Source organism: Sphaerodactylus townsendi, linkage group LG15 (assembly GCF_021028975.2).
Source record: "Sphaerodactylus townsendi isolate TG3544 linkage group LG15, MPM_Stown_v2.3, whole genome shotgun sequence".
In the NCBI taxonomy this organism is placed as follows: domain Eukaryota; kingdom Metazoa; phylum Chordata; class Lepidosauria; order Squamata; family Sphaerodactylidae; genus Sphaerodactylus; species Sphaerodactylus townsendi.
The window spans coordinates 30,194,619-30,212,032 of NC_059439.1; the positions used below are offsets into that span (position 1 = coordinate 30,194,619).

Below are 17,414 nucleotides of genomic sequence, written 5' to 3' on the forward strand. Positions count from 1 at the left end.
GAGCAAAATGGTAGAAATCAGTGCCTTGTGTAGTTGTGTGTTCCCACCTAAGAATAGCAGCTGAAAAGAAATTTTAAAAAAACAAAAATGTGCAAATTTGCTTAGTTTGTGTAATTTTATACCATAGGTAGAGTCGGAGGAAGGTGGATTGCAAACATTGGTAATGAAATCAAGTCAGGTGGCATAATTTTTCTTCTTATAGCAACCATCACCGACATGTTTTTAAGCATACCCGTCACGAAGAGGGCAAATGATTTTTGGCCCTTTGCCAATATTGTCAGTAAATTTGTGGGTGGGGCTGAAATATCCACTCCTGTTATGCCTGCAAGTAGCAATATGTGAAAAAAAAATTAAGGGGGGGGGGGAAGGCCTCCCGATGTCTTTTAACTATTGTCAGCCAATACCCATAGCCAGAAATTGTTTCTAGAAAATAAATGTTTGTTGTCACGTTCAAAAAAATAATAATGGTAATTCTGATTTGTAAATCTACAGCATTAAAAATGTTTTATACCATGTTTAATTTTCATGTAATTTTAAGGGGGGGGGGCGCAGAATAAGTGCATGATCCAATAAGAACAAAAGTCCCAAAGTCTGAGACTACGCATTTAGTTCTCCATCAACCTTAAAGATTCAGTTCAAATTTATAGTTTATTATTATTATTTGATTTGGTAGACCGCCCTACCCCCGAAGGGCTTCAGTTCCCACCTATGTCTTGTGTCTGTCTTTGCAGAAATGATTTGTCTTAAAGGGAACCTTATAAGTTGCTGGGCATCCCTCCTTAAAAAAAAAAATTGTTCTCATTGCACCTTTTGCGATATAAGCTCTTGAACCCCCTTATTGTCTTCTCCGAGGATAGATTCCCTTGGGTGCTCTCCGTATGCTGCACAAATGGGCTGGCTCGACTTTGCTAAACAACTTCACAATTCAGAACATGCGCAAGCTGTCATCTGAATATATATGCATATTTGCTAGAAAATCAGCACGCATTGTTTTTTTTTTTTAAGGAGCAGCAGTGACGCAGGAGGTTAAGAGCTCATGTATCTAATCTGGAGGAACCAGGTTTGATTCCCAGCTCTGCCACTTGAGCTGTGGAGGCTTATCTGGGGAATTCAGATTAGCCTGTACACTCCCACACACGCCAGCTGGGTGACCTTGGGCTAGTCACAGCTCTTCTGAGCTCTCTCAGCCCCACCCACCTCACAGGGGTGTTTGTTGTGAGTGGGGAAGGGCAAGGAGATTGTAAGCCTCTTTGAGTCTCCTGCAGGAGAGAAAGGGGGGATATAAATCCAAACTCTTCTTCTAAAAAAGGCCCCTTCTCCAAAGTGGAGTATTACAGGAGCCACTGCAACATGTAAGTTAAAAAGGTAGAAGGAGAAAGAAGCAGAAGGCAGCGCCTCACTTTGATGGGAAGACACCTAGAAAAACACACCCTCCAATTGAACATTGTCGAGGAAGACTGCTGCCAACCCCATCTGGATCCACCAGGCTAGGAGCAGGTCTGCCCTTCGCACAAACCAGATAGTTCTCAACACATTGGCCTTGACAAACAACGGCAAGGACGCTTCCTTTCCTTTTGCTTCTCTTCTTTAGGCGATGCAAATCCTCCCCAGTGTAAGATTCTCAACATGGTCCCAGTGCCATTGCTTCAGGAATAGCACCCAAAGTGCTTCTGGAACATGGGTGTGGCTTAGATGAGCCTTTTGTCTCGCGGGGCGTCTGAGGAGCTGTGACAAGCCAACATGGCATAGCGGTTAGGAGCCGTGGACTCCAATCTGCAGAACTGGGTTCGATTCCCCGCTCTTCCACACGAGAAGTTAACTCTTATCTGGTGAACTGGGTTGGTTTCCCCGCTCCTCCACATTAATCCTGCTGGGTGACCTTGCGCTAGCGCAGGGGTCTGCAGCCTGCGGCTCTCCAGATGTTCGTGGACTACAAATCCCATCAGCCCCTGCCAGCATGGCCAGTTGTAGTCCATGAACATCTGGAGAGCTGTAGGTTGCAGAGCCCTGGGCTAGTCACAGTTCTCTCAGAACTCTCTCTGCCCCACCCACCTCACAAGGTGTCTGATATGGGGAGGAGAAGGAAAAGGAGGCTTGTAAGCCACCCTGAGTCTCCTTACAGGAGAGAAAGGCGGGGTATAAATCCGAACTTGTTCTTCTCACGAAAAGGCATCCTCCTCAGCCGAGGTTCTGCCTGAAGTGTTTTTTAAAAATAATTTTTATTTTATCCACAAAAGAGTTACAGAAAAAGAAATGCTGAAGAGTTACTGTGAGTTATATACAACCTTGCTCCCGGATACTGTGTGGTTGACTCCACCTCCTGGGGCAGCCATTTTGTGATTGCTCCCCCCTCCCCACCCCGTATCGGAATCCCAAAGGTGCCTGCAGGCCCAAAAAAGCAGGGGGCCTCTGAGGTAAACAAGCCCAGCTCCCATTCAAGGCACGGCACAGACGTTTCCCCCCTTTTTTCTCGTTTTAATGTTTGTTTAGTCTGTACATTGTAAATCAGACACTTTTAGCAACTGCTTGGTTTAAAACACGAACACGCGGCAGTCCCCCCACCTTGACTGAGAAACACACACACTGTACAGTTCCCAAGGGGTACAACGAGGGTTTGTCACAGTCCAGGCCCAAAAGCTGCACGGGTGATGAGAAGGGGTTCTATACATATTTTAGTACACTTGGTTAACACAGAGGATATCTTGGCACCAAAGGAACTGCGCTCTGTGGCCAAAGGAAGAAAAGGGGGGGTAGTTAGAAAAGAAGAATTTATATATAATGTATGCATTTATATATCTGTATTAATATAAAAAAGTCATCTGCTAACATGATAATGAAGGGCTGGGTTCAGTTGACGACATGAATCTTCATCCAAAGGATGGAACAGCTGCAGTCTGGGGTTTTTTTGAGTCTTGTCTCAGGCATATCCGTCTCCCAGTTTGGCCAGTACAAGAAGAGTATCCTGCCATTAAGTCATAATCACAACATCCCAAATTCTCCCCCCAAAAAACTGGAAGGGCAGAAGTAGTTCTTGGTCAATGGCTGCGTGGGTTGTGGTGTCTCAGATGGAATCTCTTCCCCAGTCCCTGCTTCGCAATTCCAATTCACAGGCAGAGGAGTTTAGTGTCAACAGATACCCACACGACGTGGCATCCTAGCAGTACACAATTCAGGGTGCAGAATCCAACTAGGGGTATTCCAGAGCAATGCAAAAGGAAAACTTGATCATATTCTCTAAACCAAGATGGGTATGCCAGAAAACTCTTGCTTCCCAACCAGAATAAAAACCCAGAACTCCAATGTCTATGTTCCTACCAGTCTCCACCACAGGTCTCAACCCAAAGCGTTCTGCTACCCATGCCTTTTGCTCTAAAATCCATTGGCTCCCTTTCCAGAGATACTTGTCTGTCCTATTGATCGTGACAGCGATGTGTTTCAGAGGCTAATTCACATCACATTGTACCAGCAAGCAAAATCCCACCCGCTGCAGAGAACAGAAACTTATACCTGGAGAAAATGAAACAACTCCTTGAAAGGAAGACTGCAAATATCCCTTGTTAAAGAGCTCCGAAGCAACATTATCAGGGTCAGGTGAGCCTTTGCTAGCGAGTTCTACGTGCCCACATTCTGCCGTGGCTAGAAAAGAACTCGCATTCTTCCTGCTCTGTCCTCTTCCCCCCCTCATCCCAAAAATATGCACTGAACGAATGTCACTTTCTAATCATTTTAACAATGAGTACTAAAAGGGTGTTAAGGATAACTAAGCCATATTAAGCGAGGGCAGGAAACTTTAAAAAGACACCTAGAAAAGAGAGACTACACGTTCTCGTTTGTAGGAAACAGGTCACTATTGTGAACATAAGCAACACCTGGCTGAACGCTATAAAATCCGTTTTCCACTGAAGCAGGAATTTCACAGTGAATTGTGAAACTTGTCTCGTACATTCCAGACCTGTCAATTACTCAAGGAGAAATTCCATTGGAAGTCCACGTGCTTGGGCCAAAGGCAGATGGTGGGGTGATTCTGAAGCAGTATTTTCTCTTGTGAGAAAGCATAAAACTTTTCTCTCTCTCTCTCTCTCTCCCCCCCCCCCATCTCCTTAGTTTCACTGTTCAATCGGGAAAGCAGAATTTGACAATTCACTCGCTGGGTAGGTCAATTAACTCATTTTATCGAGAGTAAAAGGTTGGTGGCACACAGATTAGCCTTTGGAGTCCAAAACGTTTGGAGATTATCATTCCTTTCCACGGGATTTCTGTGGATACGCTACTCAACTAAAATGCAGAAGAGCTACTTCTGATAAGTAGATATGGGATAAAGAGGGACAGTGTATTCGTAAAGGGATTTTTTTTAAAAAAGCAATGTTTAAATTAGGAGGCCAGGGAAGAATACATGGAAAAATGGTTTCCACGTAAGGCAGACAGAAGCAGAAAGAGTCCACTGGATTTTCGCCACATGCTCATTTTTTAAACTTCAAGATAAAGGTTGTTTTTTTTTAAAAAAAATGACGATCCAGAACCCATCACTGCAGGAGGCAAGACATTAGCCTGGCTGGACCGGTCAGTCGGTCCAACGTTTTGTCACGAGGTATCTTTTCCCCTGCAAAAATGCATCTCCCTTTCTTCAACCTACATCCATCCAGCTGGTTTAAATGGAACGCTGGATCGCCAAATGCTGCACCAAATTCCCTACCTAGATCACAAAGGGGTGTGTGCGCGGGGGGGGGGATGGAAGGATATACTATAAGGAGAATGGAATGTCCGGCATAGTGTCCAAAGGAGGAAAAGAGGCGCTTTTAGAACTCTTTGGTTGTTTGTAGTACATCGGCCACACACACACACACACACACCCCGAGCTATGATGTGCCCCACAATTTGCTGAAAGAAGAAAAATTGGCAGGGGGTTGTGGGGAAGAGAACACAGGAGAAACACAGGGAAGCCAGACCAATAGCAAGAATCTCTTTCGTCTGTATTACATCAGGGTCCCCTCTTTGGAGGTGTAGTTCCATGACAGGACTATGAGGATGTTACTATGAGGCGCGCCAGCGGCACAGTGGCAAGCGGGCATTAGATTTGAAGGTCTGGGGAAGACGAAATGCTGGGCAAGGGAGGGGCCCGTGGTTCAGGCCTCAGAGGAGAGAATGAACGTCAACAGATGGATATGGAGAAGCAGAAGTGACATGTCATCCTGGCCTGGGTTATGAGTGGTCACCGATTCAGTTTGCTTTCCTGGCTCAACCAATGGAGCTGAGGGGGTGGGGCTACACAAAACAAGCGGGGCTTGGCCTGTGCATGAATGACCACCTGCCACAGCCCCCACAGCCGGCCCGCTCTATTCGTAGCTTCAGAAAAGGCATTTGGCATTAATGGGGTGGGGTTCATTTAGCTAGGTGCAACGGCACATTGGATAATACAAAAATCTCCACATTCTGGAGCACTGACTAACTCAAAAGAGAAGGCGCATGCCACGGTCTTCAAACGGGACAACCAAAGATGCGTTTGCACTTACTACCTTCTGAAGGCGAATTCACCGGTTGGTAAAAATAACTCTTGTGTAACACAGTCCCCTCCTGGGACTGACATTTTAGAATTCAGCTAGGGAAATCGCATGTCTGAATGCTCTCCGTATTCAATTCCCCCTGCCAATGGAAAGGTGGCACATCAGGGGTGCTGTGCCCAAACCCTTCTCCCTGACAGTCTAACTTTCCATGTGCAGGAAGAGTTATGCGAGGGGACGTTCAAAAATGTAACCCTTAACGGCACACTGAAGCGACTGTACCATCGTTCTTCTAGGGTGTGGTGGTTCTAACATTCCACAGTGGCTAAAGGGGACTGCAGAAAGCACCAGGCTTTCCTGCAGATGGGAACCCAGTTTGGCTTCTGTTCCCTTTCAGCAATTGGCCTTAGGACAGAAACACCGCCCTTCAGCCACCCCCGCCCTCTCTTCCCAAGACTTCCATGTCCAAAGCCACTTCCGCTCTCCGTGGGGAACCGGTTGACTGTGTAGCAATCATCCCCCCCCCCCATCACCCTGGAGAATCTGTGGTGGAAAGGATTACGGGTATTTTTGTTATAGGGAACAGAGCAGTAGCAGGCCACAGTGTAGCAACTGTCCTTCCTCGTTAAGCCCTTGTGCATCCCCTCTCTGGTTTGACGTGGCTTGCCCCACCCAACCCATCCCCAACGGTGCCACCTCACTTCAAACGAGCACGTTTTGCTTACGATATGGAAACTCCCCCCCCCCTCCCTTTATGGCTTACAATAACCTGGAACTAGCCCCCTTTCCTGCCCTGGGACCACCCATCTTTCCTGTAGCTCTCTCAACACTAGGGATGTTGTTCCTTGGGGGCCCCCATGGCAGCAAAGCGCTCCATCTTGTGGATGTGGCGGTGCTTCTTGAGACCATAGGTGTTGGAGAAGGCCTCCCCGCAGGTGCTGCACTTGAAGGGCCGCCCGCCCTGGTGAGCCTGGAGGTGTTTGCTGAAATACTTGGGGTCCTTGAAGAGCTTGAGGCAGGCTCCGCAGCGCAGCTCGCGCTTGGCATCGTGGGAGCGCTGGTGGCGCAGGATGGACGACAGGTAGAAGAAGCTCTTGGAGCAGCGGTCGCAGCGGTAGACCTTCTCGCCCAGGTGGACTCGCTGGTGCTCCAGGAGGTTGCTGCGGTAGCGGAAGGTCTTGCCGCAGGTGGGGCAGCGCTGGGGCCGGGCCACCACGTGGAGGCGCTGATGTTCGGCCAGGCTGGACGACTGCGCGAAGCGCTTGTTGCAGAGAGCGCATTTGTAGGCCCGCTCGCCGGTGTGCACCACCTTGTGTTGGCGCAGGTACCACGAGCGCAGGAAGCCACGGCCACAGACGGCACAGCGGTACGGGCGCTCCTCTGTGTGGCACCGCTGGTGGCGCATCAGGAGGGCCGCCTCCCAGAAGCGCTTGCCGCAGACCGGACAAGAGAAATGGCGTTTCTGCAGGTGAGTGCGGCGATGCAGCAGCAGGTCGTAGGCCCCCGCAAAGCTCTGTCCGCACACTGAACAGGCCAGTGTGCGGCGCACCAGGTGCACGTACTTGTGGGTGACCAGCCCCAGGAAATGCTTGAAGGTCTGGCCACAGATGGAGCAGGAGAAGCGTTCCCCGCTTGGCAAGGTGGGGTGGTGATCCTCAAAAGATGCCACCGTACTGTCGCCACCGGCAAGCCCGTTCTCCAGGGGCGCCACGGCTGCAGCTGTCTCGTCCGGGGGCAGGAGCCGCTCAGGAGCCGCCTGGTGGACCAGTTTGTGCCACATGAGATTCTCAATGAAGCCAAAGCACTTGCCGCAGGCATCGCACGGGTATGGCTTCTCAGCCACGTGGACTTCCTTGTGGCTCATGACGTGGAAGAGGTCAGGGAAGCGCTCTCCGCAGTCAGAACACCCGTAGGTCAGCCCCTCAGGAGGTGGAGGCAGCGAGGGTCCCATGGGTGTCAGCGAAGGCCCCATGGGGGGCAAAGAGCAAGGCAGCTGCAGCCGGTGGATCTGTTTGTGGCGGGTTAAGCTCTGCGGGTAACCAAAAACCTTCCCACAGATATCACATTTGTAGGGCCTCTCCCGCGTGTGCACCACGTGGTGTTTGCTGAGGTGGAAGGATTCGCGGAAGCGCTTCCCGCACACGGCGCACTGGTGGGGTTTCTCGCCTGTGTGGATCCGTTCGTGCCGTTTGAGCGTCTCCCTCCGGCCAAACCCACGGCCACAAATCCCGCAGCAGAAATTCTTGCCCGCTGCCGTCCCCACCAGCAGCGGGTGGGCGCCCAAGAGCCCATACGTTGCAGGCTTGGTGTCTCCATCAGAACTGGTAGCCTGACCGTCTTGGGGAAGGAGATACGCGCCTGGCGGCAAGTAAGACAACGCAGCGTTCGCGCCGTCCTTGGTCAGTTGGGCTCCCTCGTGCTGCAGCTGCCGGTGGCGCAGGAGGTTCTGGGGAGCCACGTAGCCCTTGCCGCAGATGTCACACTTGTATTCCGGGCGCGGGGGGATGGTTCCGGGCGGGGCGTGGGTGGCCTGGTGTTTGAGCAGGTAGGAGGCATCCCGGAACTCCTTGCCGCACACCCCGCACTGGACTCGCAGGAGATCCGAGTGGGTGCGCACGTGACGCTTCAGGCTCTCGCGGCGGTTGAAGCTTTTCTGGCAGACGGAGCACGAGAACGGCTTCTCGCCGGTGTGGATGATCTGGTGCTGGTGCAAGTGGCTTGGCTTTTTAAACACCTTCCAGCACAGAGAGCAGGTGAAAGGGCCCTCTGTCTGAGCGATGGCGGCACCCAGAGCAGAGGCAGCCATTGCCCCAGTCGGTGCCGGCACCACCTGCGGGTTGCTGCTTTGGGAGGAAGCTTGGGAGGCTCCCTCGGCACCAGGGTTAGCTACGGCGCTGGCCACAGCAGCTGCAGCCACGGCGGCCGCAGCCGCATTGGCGGCCGCCGCTACGTTGGCAGCCGCTGTGGCATCCTCGGTGTCCTTGTGACAGCGCCGGTGCCGGATGAGGCTGGAGATGTGATTGTAGGTGCGCCCGCAGGTGGTGCACTCGTACGGCCGTTCGCCCGTATGCACCAGCATGTGCTGCACCAGGTGGGACGACTGCTTGAAAGACTTCTGGCACACTCCACACGGGAAGCGCCGATCGATGAAGTACTTCAAGCGCCGGAAATAGTTCTTGTCGTCCTTGAGGGACTGGCTGTCCGGGGTTACAGAGGAGGTGGCCTGCGGGGGCACCTGTCCACGTTTCAGACTGTTAAAGAGGTGCTGGTGGCCGGAAAGGTCCACAATACCCCACTGAGGAGTGTTGTAGGCAGCTGCGGCAGCGGCTGCAGCTGCTGTAGTATCAAAGAGAGGCTGGCCTGTTGGTGGAACCACCGCTGGAGCGCTGTACGGGGGTTGTGGTTGCTGTTGGGATGGCTGCTGCTGTGACGCGGGGCCCCCGGGGTCGGGTTTCTTGACTTGAACGTTGGCAGAAGCGGTGGAGGAGGAAGAGGAGGAGGGACCCTCGGTTTTGGGCTTGGAGGTGCCGACGGTTGGAGGGACGCGGTCAAAGTGAGTAGGAGGGGCGGCGGTAGGCGGCTGGGCGTACTCGTACTGTGGCTGCGGGCAGGGGAGGGAAGCGACGGCTTTGGCGTGCTCGTGGTTATAAGCCTCCATAGGTTCGAAGCGCTGGTGGTTCAGGAACTCCAGGAAGTCGAAGGGGTAGCTCTGGAAATGCACACCCTCATCGCTGGCTGCATTGGCTTCCATCTCCGCCCGGGAGGGGGCACAGCCTACACAAAGAAGTGAAACACGTCATCAGCTTACACAAATATGCATACTATATCCAGCAAGCCTCTCCTCAGCAGCAGCAGCAGGGCACATACACATACACACACACACACACCACGGGCCCCGCTCCTGCCCCCCTCCCAACTTAGTTTCAGGCTGGAAAAGTGGCCTGTTCAGTTCAGGCTGAAGAAAGCCCAGGTGGGAACTACGCTACCCAGGAGCCGTTGGGGCTCGCAAGGTCTCCTGGGTAGTGTAGTTCCTAGAAGGGCTCATTTCAGCCTGAATGGGCTGCTTTTCAGCCTGAAACTAAGAACTAAGGTAAATGGGGGGCCGTGAAGGGGGGGTTGTGGGGGGGTCGGAGGAAGGGTGGGGTGGGGACTTTCTGCACCCAGGCGAGCGCCCTGTGCGAGGCACACACCCCTTCCCCCCTGTAGCTTCACCTATGCTGGCAGCAGTTTTCAGTATCTCTAGAAGGCCTTTCACATCAACTACCACCTGTTCCTTTTAACTGGAGACAGAATCTCAGATCTTCCGCAGTCCAAGGAGATGCTCTATCACTGAGCCACACCCCCTCCCACTAGCTGTTATGCCTCACATATTGAGGGATGGACAGGCAGGGCATGCAAGTAAAAAGATCCTAATTGCTATTTAGGCTAATGAGCTCTCTGAGGCTTCCATACCTCATTTTATGTGGCTCATTACCTGTCAGATGCTTGATACCTGTGTATTTTTATGATGCCAGCAGGGTTTACCTTTTGTCTGTACTAGATGAACACTGATAACTCCTGTGCCGTTAGATTTATGGAGTTCTGCCAGCTGTTGCGCTACAGCAGTTTAAAAGAAGCAGCAGCGTTCGATTCATATCCCCCCCTTTCTCTCTTGTAAGGAGACTCACAGGGGCTTACAAACTCCTTTCCCTTCCCCCCTCACAACAAATACCCTGTGATGTAGGTGGGGCTGAGAGAGCTCCAAAGAACTATGACTAGCCAAAGATCACCCAGCTGGTGGGTGGTGGGAGTGCACAGGCGAATCCGAACTCCCCAGATAAGCCTCCACAGCTCAGGCGGCAGGGCGGGGGAATCAAACCCAGATCCTCCAGATTAGAGTACACCTGCTCTTAACCACTACGCCACTGCTGCTCCTGAGTTATGAGCTGGAGGAACTGCACAGAAATTTTAAATCAGCCACGAATACACGGATTGGGAAGACGACATGTAGGTTGGGGTTGGAAGGCAAATGAAGGACCACAAAGTAAGTATAGGGACTCTTTTCAGGGAGTCCAAAAGCCCTATACTTGCCCCTGGTCCAATCACACGCTTCCGCTATAGCTCATGATACATTCCTATAGCACATGCTCTGAAAGGTTGAACCGTGGCCCCCAACTGCTTGTGGCACGTCGTGGAGTTGGCTTTGAATGGAGAGAAGGTTTTATTTTTAAACCTGTACCCTCTGACAAGCTGACTTGGATGGCCCAAGCTGGCCAGATGGGGTCAGGTTTTGGAAGCTTGGTCAGTACTTGGACGGGAGACCACCAAGGAAGCCCCGGGTCGCTACACAGAGACCGGCAATGGCAGACCAGCTCTGAATATCTCTTGTCTTGAAAACCCTACAGCCGTGGTGGCGAACCTTTGGCGCTCCAGATGTTATGGACTACAATTCCCATCAGCCCCTGCTAGCATGGGCAATTGGCCATGCTGGCAGGGACTGATGGGAACTGTAGTCCATAACATCTGGAGTGCCAAAGGTTTGCCACCACTGCCCTACAGAGTTGATGCCGTGTTTCCCCGAAAATAAGACAGGGCCTTATATTAATTTTTGCACCAAAAGATGCATTAGGACTTATTTTCAGGGGATGTCTTATATTCGGGGAAATATGGCACCTTCACAATTCATTAAAGTGGGCTCTCTGCAGCTCCGTTGCTTCCTGGTCACGTGTGATGCAAGCCGCATCCTTGTTGACAGGGAGCACCCTGCTGGACCACACCATCCTGATCTGTTAACTACTGGTAGGGCTTATTTTTGGAGGAGGACTTATATTTCAAGCATCCTCCAAAAATCCTGAAAAATCATGATAGGGCTTATTTTCAGGGTAGGGCTTATTTTTGGGGGAACACGGTATTAGTCCACTACAGCTAGGCAGCATTTTCCACCACAATCTCTGTAACGTTCATTGTCAAATCAATATAACAGTAGAACTGACCATTACACCAGTCCAAGACTTTGTCAGAAGAAAAAAAGAAGAAAAAGAAGAAAGGAGGAAGAGAAGGAGGAGAAGAATTTGGATTTATATCCCCACAACAGACACCTTGTGAGGTAGGTGAAACTGAGAGAGTTCTGGGAGGACTGTGACTAGCCCAAGGTCACCCAGCAGGAATGTAGTAGGAGTGCGGAAACACATCTGGCTCACCCGATAAGCCTCTGCCACTCAGGTGGAGGAGTGGGGAATCAAACCCAGTTCTCCAGATTAGAATCCACCTGCTCTTAACCACTACACCACGCTGGCTCTCAGGAAGTGCACTCCCCTGCAGAGGCTGCCTCAGCGCACATGGAACTTGTTCATAGGCTCCAAGCCAAAACGTGAGTGGAAAATATCACTGGGAAGTTAAATATCCACCTCAGCAGCTTGATTCTGGCCCCCATCTTGTCTAGCTTGAGAAAAAACTATGGCAGGCCTTTAAAAATATGCTGCAGGATAAATCTCAACCATGATCCAAAGGAAGACAGTTCCAGGAAGGAGCGGCTCAGCATGTGGTTGGCACCGTAAGGAAAGCACACTGTGGGTGAATGGACAGCCACTATTTATTCAAAGGATGGGGAGAGATGCCAGGACGTTCTATAACTTTGCTTTATAAACTGATGAAGACACACACACACACACACACACACACACACACTTGCTGTGCAAGTCACAGCTATCTTATGGTGACCCTGCAGAGTTTTCAAAGCAAGACACATTTACAATGGTTTGCCATTGCCTGCCTCCACAGTGAAGCTATAGCATCTAATATGTCATCTTTTTCATGGGTTCTTCCATCTTTCTTCTCCCTCTTGAAGCCAAGTTCAACGTTCGTGTACGCTGCACAGGTGCCTAGCAAGAGCTTGAGGTCACAACTATTGCTCCCGACTTCTCCCAACCAGATTTTGAGTTGAGAAAACCACAAAAAAGATTCCCAACTGCTCCCCACATGCATGATACTGATATGCTGTTGCACTAAGAGCAAGATTTGAGTCCAGTAACCCCCTTTCTAAGAAACGGTGTTATCACCAACCACTTCTCCCTTAACCCCTGTCATTCTAGACTGGAAGAAAACCGTCAGAATTCTGGAGCACATTGATGCCCGCAGTGGCAAAGAGCAGTCAATGGAAATGCAATCAGTTACCATGCAGAAGATGAAGACTTGGGACCCAGGTCTTCAAGATTCCTGGATAGAGGAGCAGGACAGAGAGTATTGCCACAGGGAACAATATAAATCAGAATTCCCTGGTTCCTTTAAATCACTGCCTTTATTTAATGTCAACAACATGCCAGGATCTATGCTAAGCAAAAAAAATGATACAATGCATGTCCTGCAATTAGAGTGAAAAACCCAGAAGTAAGCCACAACAGAAATACTTCAAGGACTCAACTGTACATTAGATAGGCACAGTAGGGGTGAGCTGGAATCTGACAGCATGGTTACAGAAAGAGGGCTTTTGCCAAGCTGGAATGGGTCTAGAGGAGGGCAACCAAAATGGTAAAAGGTCTGGAATCCATGCCCTACGACAGTGGTGGCAAGCCTATGGCACGGGTGCCAGAGGTGGCACTCAGAGCCCTCTCTGTGGGCACGCGTGCAGAGAGTTCGTCATGTGGGGGCCCCCGGAAAATCACCCCCCCACACACACATCTAGGCTGGCCTGGGCCACTGGGCACGACATGTGGTAACCCTGTTAAGTGCTGTTAAACCCCACTGATTTTCATGGGAAGAACTAAAGCCTTTACCAGAGAGTAAGCTCAGTTGCTGGCAATGGGACTTGCTTCTAAACCCTCCTAGGGTCCTGATTCACCTGTTGGAAGCGTTGCACGGTTGCTTCAAAGTAAAGCCACCGACTACCATCAAGCTTACTCCCAAGTAATGCGTGCCCTTTTTCTAAACTAAAACCTCAGTATTCAGGTTAAATTGCCATGTTGGCACTTTGCGATAAATAAGTGGGCTTTGGGTTGCAATTTGGGCACTTGGTCTCAAAAAGGTTCGCCACCACTGCCCTACGAGGAGAGACTTAGGGAGCTGGAGATATTTAGTTTGATGAAGAGAAGGTTAAGGGGTGACAGGATAGCCATTTAGATATTTGAAGGGTTGTCATGTTGATGAGGGAGCAATCTTGTTTTTGGCTGCTCCAGAGGCTAGGACCAGGAGTAATGGGTTCAAAGTGAAGGAAAAGAGATTCCACCTAAACATCAGAAGAACTTCCTGACAGTCAGGGCTGTTTGACAGTGGAGTGCGCTACCTTAGAGTGTGGTGGAGTCTCCTTCTTTGGAGGTTTTTCAAGAGAGGCTGGATGGCCATCTGTCAGGAGTGCTTTGATTGTGTCTTCCTGCATTGCAGGGGTTTGGACTTGATGGCCCTCAGGGTCCCTTCCAACTCTATGATTGCAGAAATAGGGAAGGGAGAAGACAAAGGTGGCAAGAAAGGCCCTCGTAAAGAAAGGTCAATAAAAGAGAAGAGGGAGCATTAGTTGTTTCAGCAAGATGGGTGGGGCTGCAAGGTCTCACAGTCCTTTGAAGACATGAAAGGGGAAGCAGGAAAGTCAGGTACCAAGCATTCCAAAATGAGGAGCACTCAAGGATGGGAGGTCTGATTCTGCCGTTCTTGAGTGAGGGAATCAGATCTGTACATTAATTGAAGCGTGCAGGGCTTGGAACAATGGCTCCTGGGTTCTATCTCCAAGTCTATTCTGGTACATAGATAACTGGCAACAGAGCAATATGCTTCGTTGCTGGTTTCCTCCTGCATTCCTGGATAAAGATACAAATACAACCCATGGAGTTTTCCTGTTCATCACGAAACGTGGAGTACCATTACAATGCTGAGACATGGTCCCAGTTTTTATTGTCATTTGCACGCTTCTTTTCTATGTCAGGGACTACCTTGCTCAATTCCCCACTAATTCCAGCTCGCAGAACTGGGGCAAGGTAATCGTGTCACAGGGACCATGCCATCTCAAAAGTCTGGCGCTGAGGGCAATCTGCTTGGAAATATTTCCATGGAAAAAGAAGAAGAGGAGGAGGAGTTTGGATTAGTATCCTCCCCTTTCTCTCTCGTAAGGAGACTCAAAGGGGCTTACAATTTCCTTTCCCTTCTGCCCACCCCAAACAAACACCCTGTGATGTGGGTGGAACTGAGAGCTCCAAAGAATTGTGAGTGGCCCAAGGTCACCCAGCTGGCAAGCATTGGCGTGCACAAGCTAATTTGGTTCACCAGATAAGCCTCCACAGCTCAAGTGGCAGTGCGGGGAATCAAACCTGGTTCTCCAGATTAGAGTGCACCTGCTCTTCATCACAACACCACACAGGTGTCCATCAAGATGAAGGCTAATGCAGTAGGGAAGCACGTGAGCAATGCCCAATGACATCCCAAAAGCAACTGATGGGCTGATGCAAGAATTCCTAGTACACAGAGGGCAAAACCACAGTGCAGTCCACAACTCTTTTGTCCCCTTCCCTTGTGACTAGCAGAGCAAAATAAACGGTTGATAACATGGATGCAAATTTAGCCAATTCATACAGGTCGCAAAACGTAGCCCAAATTCCACATCACAAAGATTTACTTTGATATTCTGTAAAGAAAGCTGTTGGGGGAGGCAGCAAAGATAGCATTTGGGATGCTTCCGATGAAATAAGAGCGGGGCGACTTCTCAGAGGGACGGAATGACACAGAGCCAGCTTGATGTCAACAGGGGCTGGCACAGAATTACAGAAGGAGGAAGGAAATGGCTCAGTGATGGGGAAGGATACAAGAGTGCTATTAATACGGACAATAGTGGAGGAAACTATTCACCAAGGACAGAGGCAAGCGGAACTCTGAAACACAAGTAATAATTGTAGCGGGAGAACTGTAAGCCTCCCAGGAAAGGAGCTTCCTACAGGCTGGGAAGAAATATCTAGGAGGGATACAGTGCTCTCTTGCTGGTCTATAGTTGTGAGCAGAACTAAATGGTGGTAGGGATCAGGAAATGTCGTGAATATTATGGATTTAGTGATATACATTATTGTGCTGCAAATGCTGCTGTTATTGTTCTCTGAAATTGTTTAGTTCGAAATGTTAAATCGCCATCTGTAATCTGGTTCTATTTTAGTTGTATGTAATTTATCATTGTTATATTGGTATAATGTATCTGTTTATTATGCTGTTAGCCGCCCTGAGCCCCTCGGGGATAGGGCGGGGTATAAATATAAAATGAAATGAAAGTGAAAATTGAAAGTGAAAACAACACCTTTTACTTGGACATTGTGTGTACCATCTAGAAAGGTGGGGGAGACGATCAAATACGTTATTCCCTAGGAAAACCTTTAAGAATAGGCAGAGGAACACTTTAAGACAGGGGCAAATGTCTGAGATAAAACACGCTTGCGATAAAATTAAGCCCAGTTTAGCTTCGAGGCAAGAGATGGCGATGCTGAATTTTTTATTTTTTTTTTGCTTTATAGAAGGATACGGAGGTTAAACAGAAGCCGACTGAAAGGACAGCAGGTATTGGGATTATGAGGAAGCCAGAGCTATATATGGCCATGCAGATTAGCCGTTTGGGGCGCAGACTAATCCTGTGCTACGATATAAGGTGCAGAAAGATGAAAAGCCCAAAGCTTTGCGGTGACAACACAACCTCGCGGTAGGATATGCAGCTGGGTGGATGAAGACGGGGGGGGGGGGGGAGAGGTCAGGTGTGAGGTTATGGGCTGGACGTCAGGGTCACCATCAATGCCCTGGCGAAAGGATGAGCAGGAGGAATATTGGGGGGAAAGGGGGGGAGAAGAACAGGGGCGACTGGGTGGGTCAAGAGGGCGAGCAGAGGGGCCAGGGGTGGGGCTACAGGAGGGGGAGGCGCAAGTCAAAAAGGGGGGGCTTGCAAGAATTCAGAGGAGGGGGCTTGCAAGAGTTCGCCTTCTTCGCGACGCCCGGCACGAGAGGGGAGGTAATGCCTAGGGCAGGACTGGCTCCAGGGGGGCACTCACCGGTATGTGGCGCTGCCCCAGCCTCCTCCGCGCCCCGGGTAGGGGCTGGTCCCTGTGCGGCAGGATTGGATTCGGGGGGGAGCCCCCTGGCCCTTGCCTTGCCCCCAGGATAAGCGGGGGGGGGCGTCTCTGGTCCCTCCGGGGTAGGGGTAAGGGGGCACTGCCAGGCGCGGCTCGCACAGGCCCGGCCGGAACCGGAAGCCTCCCTCCCAGGCTAGCGCCCCGTTTCCTGTCCTCCCCTCGTACCCACAACCCCCTGCGCGTTCTGCGTCCCCATCCCCCCCCCCCCCGGCTTCTCTTCCCGGCGTCCTTTGCGCGTGCCCACTTGCCCTTCGCTTTACCCACAAGGCGTCGCGGTGGGTGGGTGCTGTCCGTGCAGTGCGGTGCCGTAGAGATGATACGGCTTCGCACGGCAGACTGTTGAGTTGAAGGTGTTCCAAACAAACGCGTGGGCAGGCAGAAGTTCAGCAGGGGAAGCAATTGCCCAGCTTGGGGATATGGAAGTTGGGGGGGACGTTGCGCTTTTGCTGTATTTTCTGATTGGCAGGTGTAACCCCTATGTTCAGAATGGGTTGACCCAGAAAGGGGTGGAGACCCAAAGCAGCAGAAGGCTGCAAAAACTGGTGAAGTTGGAGGAAGCAAGGCTACCAGGCTGGGACCTTGATTTAATTCTTTATAAGCTCTTAACACCTTGTTTAAGGTGACTGCAAAGTTGTTGGGAACTAGCGGGAAGGGAGTTGTTTATTTTTGCTATATTTGTAAATGTTAGAATGTATTGTTTCAGGGCTTGCTATGTATGTAGTTGATGGGAGTTCGTTTGGGGACCTTCATCATCTTGGATCCCATTCACCAAGCCTCTGAAGTCTTCATAAGCCAACCACCAGCAGGAAGAATTGGACTTGGCATTTATCAGTAGACTGTCAAGATAAGGACT

General features: G+C 50.6%; 2 protein-coding genes across 2 annotated transcripts in view; both read right to left on the reverse strand.

Moving 5' to 3' along the window:
• CCDC106 (coiled-coil domain containing 106) overlaps positions 1-7,990 on the reverse strand; it is a 34,147-nt gene extending 26,157 nt beyond the window's left edge. Inside the window, exon 1 of the mRNA XM_048517971.1 lies at positions 7,980-7,990. The gene's annotated coding sequence lies outside the window, so the exon portion shown is untranslated. The remainder of the gene's footprint in view (positions 1-7,979) is intronic.
• ZNF865 (zinc finger protein 865) lies at positions 2,201-16,685 on the reverse strand. The gene is made up of 2 exons (XM_048517962.1): positions 16,481-16,685; positions 2,201-9,272 (listed from the first exon to the last, which is right to left on the reverse strand). The coding sequence occupies exon 2, from the start codon at positions 9,247-9,249 to the stop codon at positions 6,328-6,330; it is 2,922 nt and encodes a 973-aa protein (XP_048373919.1). The 5' UTR covers positions 9,250-9,272; positions 16,481-16,685; the 3' UTR covers positions 2,201-6,327.
• Positions 16,686-17,414: the final 729 nt, after the last annotated feature.

Excerpts from the sequence above, each read along its gene's own strand:
- ZNF865 (XM_048517962.1), bottom strand. The coding sequence starts at position 9,249 with ATGGAAGCCAATGCAGCCAGCGATGAGGGTGTGCATTTCCAGAGCTAC.